The sequence below is a fragment of the Heteronotia binoei genome, chromosome 21, assembly GCF_032191835.1.
Source record: "Heteronotia binoei isolate CCM8104 ecotype False Entrance Well chromosome 21, APGP_CSIRO_Hbin_v1, whole genome shotgun sequence".
In the NCBI taxonomy this organism is placed as follows: domain Eukaryota; kingdom Metazoa; phylum Chordata; class Lepidosauria; order Squamata; family Gekkonidae; genus Heteronotia; species Heteronotia binoei.
Window position 1 is genome coordinate 135,090,018 of NC_083243.1, and position 13,272 is coordinate 135,103,289.

Sequence of the window (13,272 nt, forward strand, 5' to 3'; positions counted from 1 at the left end):
TCCTGCGTGGTGGCAGCAAGCTGGGCATACACCGCTTCCCCAAGAAGCTGCAGCACGCCTCATCCTCCCTTGACCAGCCTCCTCCTCCTCTCTGCTGCTGCTGCCAGCCCCCTTGCTTCCCCTGTCTCCCAAGGTGGCCTAAGAGGAGGAGTAGGAGGATGAAGAAGAGGACCCACCTGTTGCTGGCCTTGGAGCCCTGCTCCTCCTCAGTGCCTCAGTTCCAAAACCCCTGCCCCCCACAGCAGCAGGCTGGGCCCAGGAAGCAGTAGCTGCTGCCTTGTGCCTGGTCCTCCCCTGGCCTTCTGCCTGCCCACCAAAGGGCAGCAAGGGGAGCAACATTTAAAAAACCAAACTGAGCCGACAGAGTGTGATTGGAGGCAAGAGCGAAAGCAAGAGAGAGTGAATGACAGAGGGTGAGCGAGAGGGTGTTGGGGGCAGTGGCAGCAGCAAAAAAAAATGATTCGGAAGTTGGGGGGCCTGGGATGGCTAGGAGGTCAGGGTGCATTGGGTGTAAGTCAGAGGCCCCCTTGTGGTTATGGGCACTTAAGGATCCCGGAGTATCTATATTTAATCATAACATTCATGGCCAGAGGTACACCTCAACAACATTTTTGTTTCATTAAGGGTATAGTACGCTAGTAATACTATTAAAGAATCTATGCTTATATTTTAATTTTTATTACCACATAGCTTTTAATCTTTATTACCATATGCGTCTTTTAACACTGACTCAAAGAAAATTATACCATCCATTACTTCTACATAGATAATTTTAAAAGACCAATTACATGAGTCTTTATCTTACTCAAAGATAAGCAAGTCACAAGCTAGGAACCTCTTCTAAGAAGCTTTCAATTAATTCATCTTCCTATATTTATAGGGTTTTTAAAATGTTCTCCTAACAACGGCTTGCTGTCCCACTTGATGAAGGCACACATTCTTGGCTAACTATTCAAGCAGGGCTTTTTTTGAGCAGAAACTCACAGGCTCAGTACTGGGTCCCATGCTCTTTAACTTGTTCATAAATGATTTGGAGTTGGGAGTGAGCAGTGAAGTGGCCAAGTTTGCAGATGACACTAAATTGTTCAGGGTGGTGAGAACCAGAAAGGATTGTGAGACACTTCAAAGGGATATGTTGAGGCTGGGTGAGTGGGTGTCAACGTGGCAGGCAGATGAGGTTCATTGTGGCCAAGTGCAAAGTAATGCACATTGGGGCCAAGAATCCCAGCTACAAATACAAGTTGATGGGGTGTGAACTGGCAGAGACTGACCAAGAGAGAGATCTTGGGGTCATGGTAGATAACTCACCAGTTTGGTGTAGTGGTTAAGTGTGCGGACTCTTATCTGGGAGAACCGAGTTTGATTCCCCACTCCTCCACTTACACCTGCTAGCATGGCCTTGGGTCAGCCATAGCTCTGGCAGAGGTTGTCCTTGAAAGGGCAGCTGCTGTGAGAGCCCTCTCCAGCCCCACCCACCTCACAGGGTGTCTGTTGTGGGGGAGGAAGGTAAAGGAGATTGTGAGCCGCTCTGAGACTCTTCGGAGTGGAGGGCGGGATATAAATTCAATATCTTCTTCTTCTTCTTCTTCACTGAAAATGTCAAGACAGTGTGCAATTGCAATAAAAAAGGCCAACGCCATGCTAAGAATTATTAGGAAGGGAATTGAAAACAAATCAGCCAGTATCATAATGCCCCTGTATAAATGGATGGTGCGGTCTCATTTGGAATACTGTGTGCAATTCTGGTCACCACACCTCAAAAAGGATATTATAGCATTGGAAAAAGTACAGAAAAGGGCAACTAGAATGATTAAAGGGTCGGAACACTTTCCCTATGAAGAAAGGTTAAAACGCTTGAGGCTCTTTAGCTTGGAGAAACGTCGACTGAGGGGTGACATGATAGAGGTACAATTACAAGGTAATGCATGGGATGGAGAAAGCAGAGAAAGAAGTACTTTTCTCCCTTTCTCACAATACAAGAACTCGTGGGCATTTGATGAAATTGCTGAGCAGTCAGGTTAAAACGGATAAAAGGAAGTACTTCTTCACCCAAAGGGTGATTAACATGTGGAATTCACTACCACAGGAGGTGGTGGTGGCTACAAGCATAGACAGCTTCAACAGGGGGTTAGATAAAAATATGGAGCAGAGGTCCATCAGTGGCTATTAGCCACAGTGTGTGTGTGTGTGTATGTAAATTTATATTTATTTATTTTTAGCCACTGTGTGACACAGAGTGTTGGATTGGATGGGCCATTGGCCTGATCCAACATGGCTTCTCTTATGTTCTTATGTTCCATGTAAACTGGATCTGTTTAATATAAACTATTGTACTAATAATAAAGTAGATGAATGGAAGAAACAGAAGGTGAATGTTTTTACAAGTTTTTTTTAAAAGGAGTTTCAAAGCAGGCTACAGAGCTTGAAAGTAGTCCTGATAGTAATAGAAAAGTGCATCCCAAAAAGTAAACTTCTAACAGAAAAACTGTTCAATATTTTACTCAATCCTCAATTATTCATTTTATTCATGTCAGACTGTAAGTTTTTTAAGCTTATGTCATTCAATCTTTACATATTCATTAAAAAGAAAAGTTCCTTCTGTTTAGGAAAAAAAATCTATACATAATTTTAAGAGAATAACAAGAAAACAGAATCTTTAGAAGTGTTGATATTTTATTAGCTGCCTTAGGACTACAAGGATTTAAGTGTTTGTACAAAAACGCCACCATAACAATAAATGAGGAGTCATTTGATGGTTTATTTACTCGTTATAACCTTTAGAAAGTGTCAAGCCTTTTGTAAAATCTCGCTTCAGGCTGTGGTTTTACAAGATAGGCTGTGCCTTGGTTGAGCCCCCTGATTCTTGACCCTGAACAGATTTAGGGACAGAGTACAGCTGGCTCACATCCCAGCAGCCAAAACTAGCTACTTTTACTATCTTTTTCAAACTCATAATCCACCTCCTACGAAATTACAAAATTCATTTCTTCATGCTGCTCAATCAAATAGTTCCAAGACTTTCAGACTGTTATATGCTTAAAATGCTCTGTAGGAACTGGCTGCTGAAATAAAACTTTTAAAGACTTAGTGAACATTTCTAAAGTTCAATGCCTGGTGCATGACTTAAAGTAAAAGGTGTTATTTGTGACGAATATGTCATGTCACCAATCTACAGCCATCGATAACAGAGCAAAACAAAAAAATGTTGAACTTGTACAGGTGGCTAGTGCATCAATAAGTTTTTTTCTCTAACCATGAATGATAATTAAGAAGAATTAAATATTGCTAGCTTCCGAGAGATTCTCTCAGGCCATAGAGTAATGTAATTGGCTTCCACAAACTAAACAAATAGACTATACCATTAAAAAAAATTACAAAGGTAGGTCTTACTACCATGTACAGTAGTCACACAGATACTCTCAGCACTGTTTATATGTAGATGATATTGCCTTGACACTATTTATTTTAGCAGATTTCTACACCATCTCATCAGAGCTCTGCTCAAGAAGGCTTACAATTAAAATAAAATATAATAGAAAAACAACAAGTGACTGAAACAGACACAGGAACATAAGCAGCTATAAACTAGCTGTTTTTAAACTATTCATATAAGAAACCTCAAACCAGAAGCAGGCCATTAAAAAGCTAGAAAGATAAAACCACTAATCAAAATTCTGGATAAAGAGATATGTTTTGGCCTGACAGTAAAGTGGGTGCCAGGCAAGCCTCAAGGGGGAGGGTGTTCTAAAGACGAGGTGCCACTATGAGAAATCTCTGCTTGTCACCTCCACTAGCCAAACCATGGATTCCGTTTAAGAGGCAATGAATTTAATTCACTTATTTGTGATTGTATCAGGCTACAAAATTAATAGGACGAAATCTGAACACCTGGTTTAAATATGTCTGACTCCTTTAAAAATGTTCTGACTAGATCCTGCTCCATCCCTTGAAAATATCAACTAATTTGCTAGCTGGGAATATGGAGTCTATCAGGATATAGATTCCATAGAAGAATATAACCCGCACAGACGGAATACAGAAATCAAAAAAGAATTAACATATTGGGATACCTTTCTCCTTTCTGCTTGGGCAGAATTTCAAGATGAATTTTTATTTTATTTTATTTGCAATAAATTAATGTGTTGAGCCTAGTGTATCCTCTAAGTTTAGTGTGAGCTAGCTCAATTTTTCAGCCTCTGGCTCACACATTTTTGTCTTAGCTCAGGAAAAATGGCCCTGGAACAAACTAATTTATGCAGTAGTTCACAACTCTAATCCCAGTAGCTCACGAAGTAGAATTTTTGCTCAAAGACTCCACAATTTAGAGGAAAAATTGGTTGAGGCTGGACCAAATCAGTATTAAAATAGAGAAGGAATAAAGTCTAATTATTTACATTCTTCTTGATCAGGCATGTTATAAATACTTTCTTATGGAAATATAATGGGCTATTACGAAGGCAATTTATGAATCCATAATCAGTTTTGTTACTGAATGTGGATATTGCATCTCTAAATTATTAAATAGGAAGGGGATCCGACTATTATCATCAACATGAATGCATGGCAAGGGATATGAAATAATGTTACCCCTAAATTAATTCTGGTGAGCTTAAACAACAATAACAAAAAACTTTACAATTTTATTGCAGTGTTATTTAACTCCTTGTAGATTAGCAATTATACATGGAAATAATGAAAACAACTGCTGGAGATGCGATAGGTTGCTGATTTGCTGCATATTTTTGGATATGTCCCCAAATTCAATTTTGGGGGCAATATGTAGTTTATTATGTAGCCTATGAGGGGAGCCTGTTTTTGACTTGTTTCTCCAATATGTTAACTTTAAAAAAAATCTGTCTCAACATATCTGCTCTATGCTATACTCATGAGAAAGTAATTCTCATGACAAGAAAAATAAGGCGAGACAAATTCAAAATCTATTGCAACCATTTACCTGGCTTCAATGCTACCCATGGCTTGGATCATGAAACAGAAAATGGGAATATGGTATTCAGACTGGGATTATGGTATTCAGATTACCTTTTAGAGATCTTTGTGGATGACTGCAGGTGATTAGGAACTAGACTGGGATGTCAAACATGTGGCCCAGGGGCCAAATCAGGCCCCCGAGCAACTGGCTTGCATCTGCTTCCTTCTCCCTCTCTCTTGCTTTCTTCTGCATCACAGCTTGCTTTCCCAAGCTTGCTCAATTGCACAGGAACTACAGAGTAAAGCCTCTATTTTCTCCATTGGCTGAGTCTCCTTCCTTGGGAATGAACAGGGGGAGGGATAGCTTGCATCAAAGAAACCTCTGGCTTTTTCCTTCCTTCCCCAGAGGACCAGGAGGGGGTGGAGCCTCAGCCAATAGAAGGAAGAGACACTTGGCTCAGTAGCTCTGCTGTGTGATTGAGAGAGCCTGGATTACATGGGAGAGATATAAAGAAAGCACCTTTAAGACCAATAAGCGCTAATGTTTTAAGCATGTTTTACTTAAAGTTTTTTTTAAAAAAATCTTTTTGTGTGTCTGTGCCCTTTATAAAGTTTATATCTCTCCTACCTGGCATTACATTTTATGACACACATGGCCCGGCCCAGCAAGGTCTCATTTATGTCAGTTCTGACCCTCATAACAAATGAGTTTGACACTTCTGAACTAAGCTGTTTGCATGCTCTTGAATACACAGATCTCCCTTGCCAAACAGATGGCAACTAACAGTGCTTACCACTTCTTGGGCTGAGCTAGTACAGCATAGCACCTAAGCAGCTCCTGTTATTCGGGAGGCCACCAGATCAAATATTATCAGACACAAATCTACTATATAATTAATTCATCTATATAAGATTTTTGTGATGAGCTGTACATGGGGCTGCCCTTGAAAAGTGGCTTTAGGCTAGAGCAGGAGACTTCTATTAAGTTAACAGGACCAGCCAATTATTGGTAATGGGCACACAGTAAAATGCTCTGTGCAAGTTCATGTGAGTGTTGAATATGCGAGATTTTCTACCTTTGCACACCCAGCACCAATATAGCAAGGTGACCAACATGCTGAAGTCTGTTTCCACAAACAGAACTATTTTGCCAGAAAAGGATGGTGGAGTTTTAGAACTACTTCAGCTGTTACTTTTTTGTACAGACAGAACCAGGGACTGCTTCACCCACTGCCATCAAGGGTGTAATGTACTGGGAGACGAGACGTGGTGAAGACTTCAGGCTTTATTTGCTAGTACATTACGGAACTGGGGAACACGCGGCCGGGTCCGCCAATATATACAAACACCCCGGAACAACCCCCCCGCTGGCCAGCCCAATCCTGGCCAGTTAAACTTCCCGCGCTTGACATTGATTGGCCGTGACTTTCCCCGCGCTGTGCCTGGTCGCCCGAGGACGCGCGGCGTGTGTGTAGAGTCCGATACTCTACACTCCTCCCCCCCTAGTTCAGACCACATAGTCCCGGAGGTATGCTGGTGCTCTCCGTTCCCGTGTCGATCTCCTCGGGGTCGCTCGTGGAGCTGGGTCTGGTTCTGGTGTGGGCGATGCTGCTCTTGGTTGTGGGACGCTGGGGTCTGCTTCTGGCTCCGGCTCTGATTCGGTGTCTCTGGGGGCATCATAAGTAGGTAGTTCCTGTATTGGCGGGGCCCCCTCCGGCGCTTCTGTTGCTAGCTGTTCCCTATTCCCTGCCTCCTCCATTTCTTCGGGTAGGGTGCGGCGGCGCAGCTGATCTATGTGCCGTCTTAGTACCTGGCCCCCCTCGGTGGTCACCTCGTATGACCTGGAACCTGTCACCCTAAGGACTCTCCCCGCGACCCAATCGGGGCCGCTTGCGAAGTTCTTCGCGTATACAGGGTCACCCGGAAAGAACCCCCGCACTGCCTCCCGGACCTCTGGGGACCCGCGGACCTTGGGGGCCCGGTCTGGGTGCAGCCTGTCTAGACGGGTTGTCAGTTTCCTCCCCATGAGCAGTTCCGCGGGGCTGGATCCCGTTATAGGGTTTGGGGTGATCCTGTTGTGGAACAGGAAGGCTGAGAGGCGGTGGTCCCAATCCCCATGTACTATTCTCCCCAGTGCTTCCTTGGTGGTCCGCACCATCCGCTCCGCCTGGCCGTTGGTTGCCGGATGGAATGGTGCGGACCTTATGTGTCGTATGTGGTACCTCTCCGTGAACTCCCGGAATTCCCGGGAGGTGAAGGCCGTTCCGTTATCCGTCACCAGGGTGTCTGGGATCCCGTGCGTGCATAGGACCCTCCTGAGTGCTCGGACGGCTGCCGCCGTGGAGGTTGAGGCTACCGGAATCACCTCTAACCATTTTGTGTAGGCATCCACAAGTATAAAAAAGATCTGGCCCTGATACGGGCCGGCAAAATCTAAGTGGAGGCGGGACCATGGCCGCCTGTTAGACTCCCACCTGTGGACCGGGGCTGACGGGGGATCGGGCCGGGATTCTTGGCAGGGTTGGCACCTCCTCACCCACCCCTCAATTTCCTCATCCATGCCCGGCCACCACACATAACTACGGGCCAGGGCTTTCATCCTCACGATGCCCGGGTGGGTCTCGTGGAGGTCTTCCAGTACCTGTTTGCGCAAGGGGGGGGGAACCACCACCCGGCTGCCCCAAAGCACGCACCCCTTGTGTGTCGATAGCTCGTCCTTCCTGGACGCGAACGGTCTGAACACTTCTTCCACTTTGCCTGCCGGCCACCCCCTCCCCACCCAGTCCCTGACCCGTGCCAGGATGCGGTCCCTCCCTGTCGCCCGGGCTACCTCTGCCGCGTGCAGTGGGCGCTCAGGGAGAGATTCAATGAGCATAACCCCGTGTGCGGGGGCGGGATCGGGTTCTGTTATGGGGAGCGGCAGGCGGCTGAGGGCATCGGCGTGTCCCATGGCTTTGCCCGGGCGGTGTACCAGTTCATACGTGTAGGAGTTCAGGAACTGGTTCCACCTCAGGACCCTCTGGGATAGGATTTGGGGGGTCTGACGGTCTGAAGCTAGGAGGCCCAGGAGCGGCTTGTGGTCAGTGGCGATGGTGAAACGCCTACCGTAGAGGTAGTCGTTGAACTTGTGCACCCCCGCCACGATCGCCAGGGCCTCCTTATCGATTTGAGCGTAGTTCCGCTCCGCTGGGGATAGGGTCCGTGAATAGTATGCTACTGGCACTTCCCTCCCGTCCGGGAGTTGGTGCCCCAAGACCACTCCCACCCCGTAGGGGGAGGCGTCGCAAGCCAGGATCAGTGGCAGGGTTTCATCATAGTGGTGCAAAACCGCGTTCGAGACCAATAGGTCCTTGACTGCCTGGAACGCCGCGGCTTGGCGCTTCCCCCAGACCCACGGGGCTTGTTTATCAAGCAAACGGTGTAACTGTTCCGCCACGGCGGCCTTGTGGGGCAGGAACGAGTGATAAAAATTCAGCAAACCCAAAAAACTTTGTAGCTCCGCTTTGCTTTTGGGAGCGGGGGCCTGCACAATGGCCCTAGTCTTGTCCTTAGTCGGGTGAATTCCAGCCGCGTCCACGGCGAATCCCAGGAACTCCACCCGCGGGACCCCCAACAGACATTTTTCCTTCTTCACTTTCAACCCCGCCGCTTGGAACCTCCGGAGGACCTCTCGCAGGCGGCCTTTGAACTCTTCTTCGTTCGGGGCGGCGATTAAAACATCATCGAAGAAGGGTTGCACTCCGGGAATTCCTTTAAGGAGAGAGTCCATTATGCTTTGGAAAATTCCCGGAGCCACGCTCACCCCGAACTGCAATCGTTTAACTCTAAACGCTCCCCTGTGGGTCACGATCGTCTGCGCCTCTGCTGTCTTAGCGTCGACTGGCAGTTGCTGGTATGCCTGTGCTAAGTCCAGCTTGCCAAAAACCCGTGCCCCTGCGAGTGTCGATAGTACATGGCTGACTACGGGGACTGGATACGGGTTATCCTGGAGCGCTTTGTTGATCGTGCACTTGTAGTCAGCGCAGATCCTTACGTCCCCGTTCGGTTTCACTGGCGTTACAATGGGGGTCTCCCAAGCCGCATAAGTTACAGGCTCCAAGACGCCCTGGGCCGTGAGGCGATCCAGTTCTGCCTCAATTTTCGGCTTTAGGGCAAACGGGACGCGCCTCGCTTTGAGCCGTATGGGCCGGACCATGGGGTCAATCGGTAGGGTGATGGGCGGCCCCTTGTAGCTCCCCAGGGACCCATCGAAAACCTCGGGGAACTCCTGGCAGACCCCTTCGAAGTTGCTGGCCTGCACGTGCTCCACCCCTACCAGCTTGATCCCCAGTGGTTGGAACCAAGCTAACCCCAGAAGGGTGGTCAGTTGGCGCTTGACCACCAGTATGTCTAGGGGCCCCTTAAAGCTTCCCCTCTCCACATGCACCTGGGCCCACCCCACGACGTGAACCGGGTTTTTCTGGAAGTCCCTCAGTACGAAATCCGCTGGCCTCGTTTGGAGGCGGCGGCGGGGGCATAGTCTCGTAAGGGTCTCCTCTGAAATTATGGAGATCGAGGAACCCGAGTCTACTTCCATGACGCAGGGGGCGCCCTCGATCCGGACAGACATTTTGACCTTGTCCGGGGCTGCGAGGGGCAAGTTCAGTACCTGCAAGCTGGTGGATGCCGTCGTGTGGGTGTCCATGGAATCGTGATGCGCTGACGGTGGTCGACGGCTGCTCTTGGCCCGGCAAGCCCGGGCGATGTGGCCCATCTTCCCACAGCTTCTGCAGTCCAGGTTTCGGTACGGGCAGTCCCTCCTTTCGTGGGGGTCGCCGCAGCTGGCGCACTTGGAGCTGGGGTTGGTGGGGGCCCTCTCCGTCGCTCGTTGTCTCGCGGGGACCCGAGTTTCTGTCCTCTGTGGCCGTCGGAGCTGGAACGCTTCTTCCTCTGCTCGGTCCTCTGGTCCCATTTCTTCTTGGTGTACTGCCTCTCCCCGCGGCTGGCCATACGCCTTGGTGGCCCTCTCGAACGCCGTCGCCTCGTTGAAGGCTTGTTGTAGGGTGAGCTCCTCCTTTGCGAAGAGCTTCTGCTGCAGTCGCTCGTCTCGGAGGCCCCAGACGAAACGGTCCCTCAGGGCTTCGTCCCTCTTGTCGAAACTGCAGTTCCCGGCGATCTGCCGAAGGGCCGCCAGGTAGACCGCCGCTGTCTCCCCCGACTTCTGGTCCCTCTTGTGGAAGAGGAATCGGCGGGCGACGATGGACGGTTGGGGCGAAAAGTGGCCCGTGAGGAGTCTCACGACCTCCCCGTAGGTCCTCTCAGTCAGCTTCGCCGGAGCGGAGAGACCCCGTGCGATCTCGAAGGTTTCTTCTCCACAGACGCTTAGCAGGACGTCTCTCTTCCTGTCGTCATCTTCGATCAGGTTCGCACGCAGGTAGCATTCGACCCTTTCTGTGTAGGTCTCCCATCTCTCGGGGTGCTCCGGGTTGAACTCCGCAAGATGGCCCGTCGTTACACTTGGGTTCGCCATGGCGGCGGCGGGCTGTGCGATCCTGCGGTCTCCGCCTTCCTCGTCTCCGGCCAGGTCTGGTTCCCCTCGGGCGGCCGGACCTAGCTCGATCCCACCTTCGTCGCCAGTGTAATGTACTGGGAGACGAGACGTGGTGAAGACTTCAGGCTTTATTTGCTAGTACATTACGGAACTGGGGAACACGCGGCCGGGTCCGCCAATATATACAAACACCCCGGAACAACCCCCCCGCTGGCCAGCCCAATCCTGGCCAGTTAAACTTCCCGCGCTTGACATTGATTGGCCGTGACTTTCCCCGCGCTGTGCCTGGTCGCCCGAGGACGCGCGGCGCGTGTGTAGAGTCCGATACTCTACAAAGGGTGAGGCCTAGTTTTGCCACAATTCTTGCTCTCATAAGAGAACAAACATCTGTGCAAGCACCTGCCTACCGACAGGAAATGATGCCAGACATTTGGGAAATCTTTCTTTCTCCATTTTTAATTCCATCTTGTTAATTGTTTAGGGATGAGTGCCATTATATTAAGAATATATGCCTGTTAAAACTTTAATGTACAAGGCAGGATGAGCTTGAGAAAATATAACCATCCACTGAGAATGTGGAAAGGCAAAGTTCCCACAGGATAAGAAAAAGAAAGCTACAACCTCCTTGCAAGAGCAGGAGGTATGAATGGCTGTGATACCAGCACAAAGAAAAAGAAGAAAAAGACTGCAGATTTATACCCTGCCTCTCTGAATGAGAGACTCAGAGCGGCTTACAATCTCCTATATCTTCTTCCCCCACGACAGACACCCTGTGAGGTGGGTGGGGCTGAGAGAGCTCTCATAGCAGCTGCCCTTTCAAGGACAACTCCTGTAATAGCTATGGCTAGCCCAAGGCCATTCCAGCAGCTGTAAGTGGAGGAGTGGGAAATCAAACCCTGACTGACCATTGCTAATCACCATTATTGTATTAAACTTGAAAAGCATCTTGAAAAGATGACCTAAAAATCATAGATAAATGAATAAGTAAATATAGATTCAGGTGGGTAGCCATGCTGGTCTCAAGCAGCAGAACAAAGTTTGAGTTCAGCACCATCTTTAAGGCCAAACAAGTTTTATTCTGGGTATAAGCTTTTGAACGTATGCACACTTCTTCAGATACACTGAAATAGAAGTAATTAACCATTACATATAAATATAAGTTATATCCTAAATATAAATACAAGGTGATGTGGTTGTGGATCAAAAACTGGTTAATTAATAGGAAACAGAGAGTGGGTATAAATGGGCAATTTTCACACTGGAGGATGGTAAGCAGTGGGGTATCGCAGGGCTCAATACTGGGTACAGTGCTTTTTAACTTGCTCATTAATGATTTGGAGTTGGGAGTAAGAAGTGAAGTGGCTAAGTTTGCAGGTGACACTAAATTGTTCAGGGTGGTAAAAACCAGAGAGGATTGTGAGGTACTCCAAAGGGATCTGTCGAGGCAAGGCAAGTGGGTATCAACTTGACAAAGTGTGACCAAGTGCAAAGTAATGCACATTGGGGCCAAAAATCCTAACTGTAAATACAAGTTGATGGGGTGTGAACTGGAGGAGACTGACCAAGAGAGAGATCTTGGGATCATGGTAGATAACTCACTGAAAATGTCAAGACAGTGTGCGTGTGCGACTGAAATAAAAAAGGCCAATGCTATGCTGGGAATTATTAGGAAGGGAATTGAAAACAAATCAGCCGGTATCATAATGCCCCTGTATAAATTGATGGTGTGGCCTCATTGGGAGTACTGTATACAATTCTGGTCACCACACCTCAAAAAAGATATAGCACTGGGAAAAGCGCAGAAAAGGGCAACTAGAATGATTAAAGGGTTGGAACACTTTCCCTATGAAGAAAGGTTAAAACACTTGGGGCTCTTTAGCTTGGAGAAACGTGCACTGAGAAGGTAGAGAAAGAAGTACTTTTCTCACAATACAAGAACTCGTGGACATTCAATGAAATTGATGAGCAGTTGAGTTAAAACAGATAAAAGGATGTACATATGGAACAGAGGTCCATCAGTGGCTATTAGCCACAGCGTGTTGTTGGAACTCTCTGTCCAGGGCAGTGAAGCTTTATATTCTTGGTGCTTAGGGGCACAGTGGGAGGGCTTCTAGTGTCCTGGCCCCACTGGTGGACCTCCTGATGACACCTGGGGGGGGTTGGCCACTGTGTGAGACACAGAGTGTTAGACTAGATGAGCCATTGGCCTGATCCAACATGGCTTCTCTTATGTTCTTATGTTGCCTGGAATGCCCAATTAGAGTTAAGACTGGATTAAGGCAACTGGTAAGGCCTGTGAATACTTACTCTTCTCATACGCAATTCTTCAACTACTTCCAGAAAACTCGTTTTGAAATCTAGCCGTTGAATACAAAGCAAAGCTTCCAAAGAATTCTGTAAAGTGTATGCAGCTGCTTCTTTATTTAAGTCTTCATCCATTTCAGAAACTGTATCTAAAATATCAAAATATGTACATGATTTCCTAAACTTTTACTTTTAAAAATTTAAACAAAAAAACCCTTCCAAAATGACTAAATCAGAAACAGCTGCACAAAAACTGTATAATTTAAAATATTATTCATTTCCAGAGTTGATAGAAGTTCCAGGGCAGTGCTTATTCGACAACCCTTTGGAGGACAAAGTACTGGAGATTAATGGCATTTTATAATAGTTGCTTTATTTACAAATATGCAAGTGCAGATAGGGGAAAAGAGAAAGGACAACAGATCCACTTTTACACATAAAATTTCCAGAGATCCATGCACCCTCCATATGCTCTAGTTAACTTTCCGCCATGTGTGCCTCCTCCTCTC

General features: G+C 47.5%; 1 protein-coding gene across 1 annotated transcript in view; it reads right to left on the bottom strand.

Annotated features, from left to right (window-relative positions):
- The window catches only part of CCDC73 (coiled-coil domain containing 73), a 115,667-nt gene extending 102,760 nt beyond the window's left edge, over positions 1 to 12,907 (bottom strand). Inside the window, exon 1 of the mRNA XM_060262386.1 lies at positions 12,767 to 12,907. Coding sequence (XP_060118369.1) covers positions 12,767 to 12,898 — 132 coding nt within the window. The 5' untranslated portion in view covers positions 12,899 to 12,907. The remainder of the gene's footprint in view (positions 1 to 12,766) is intronic.
- Positions 12,908 to 13,272: the final 365 nt, after the last annotated feature.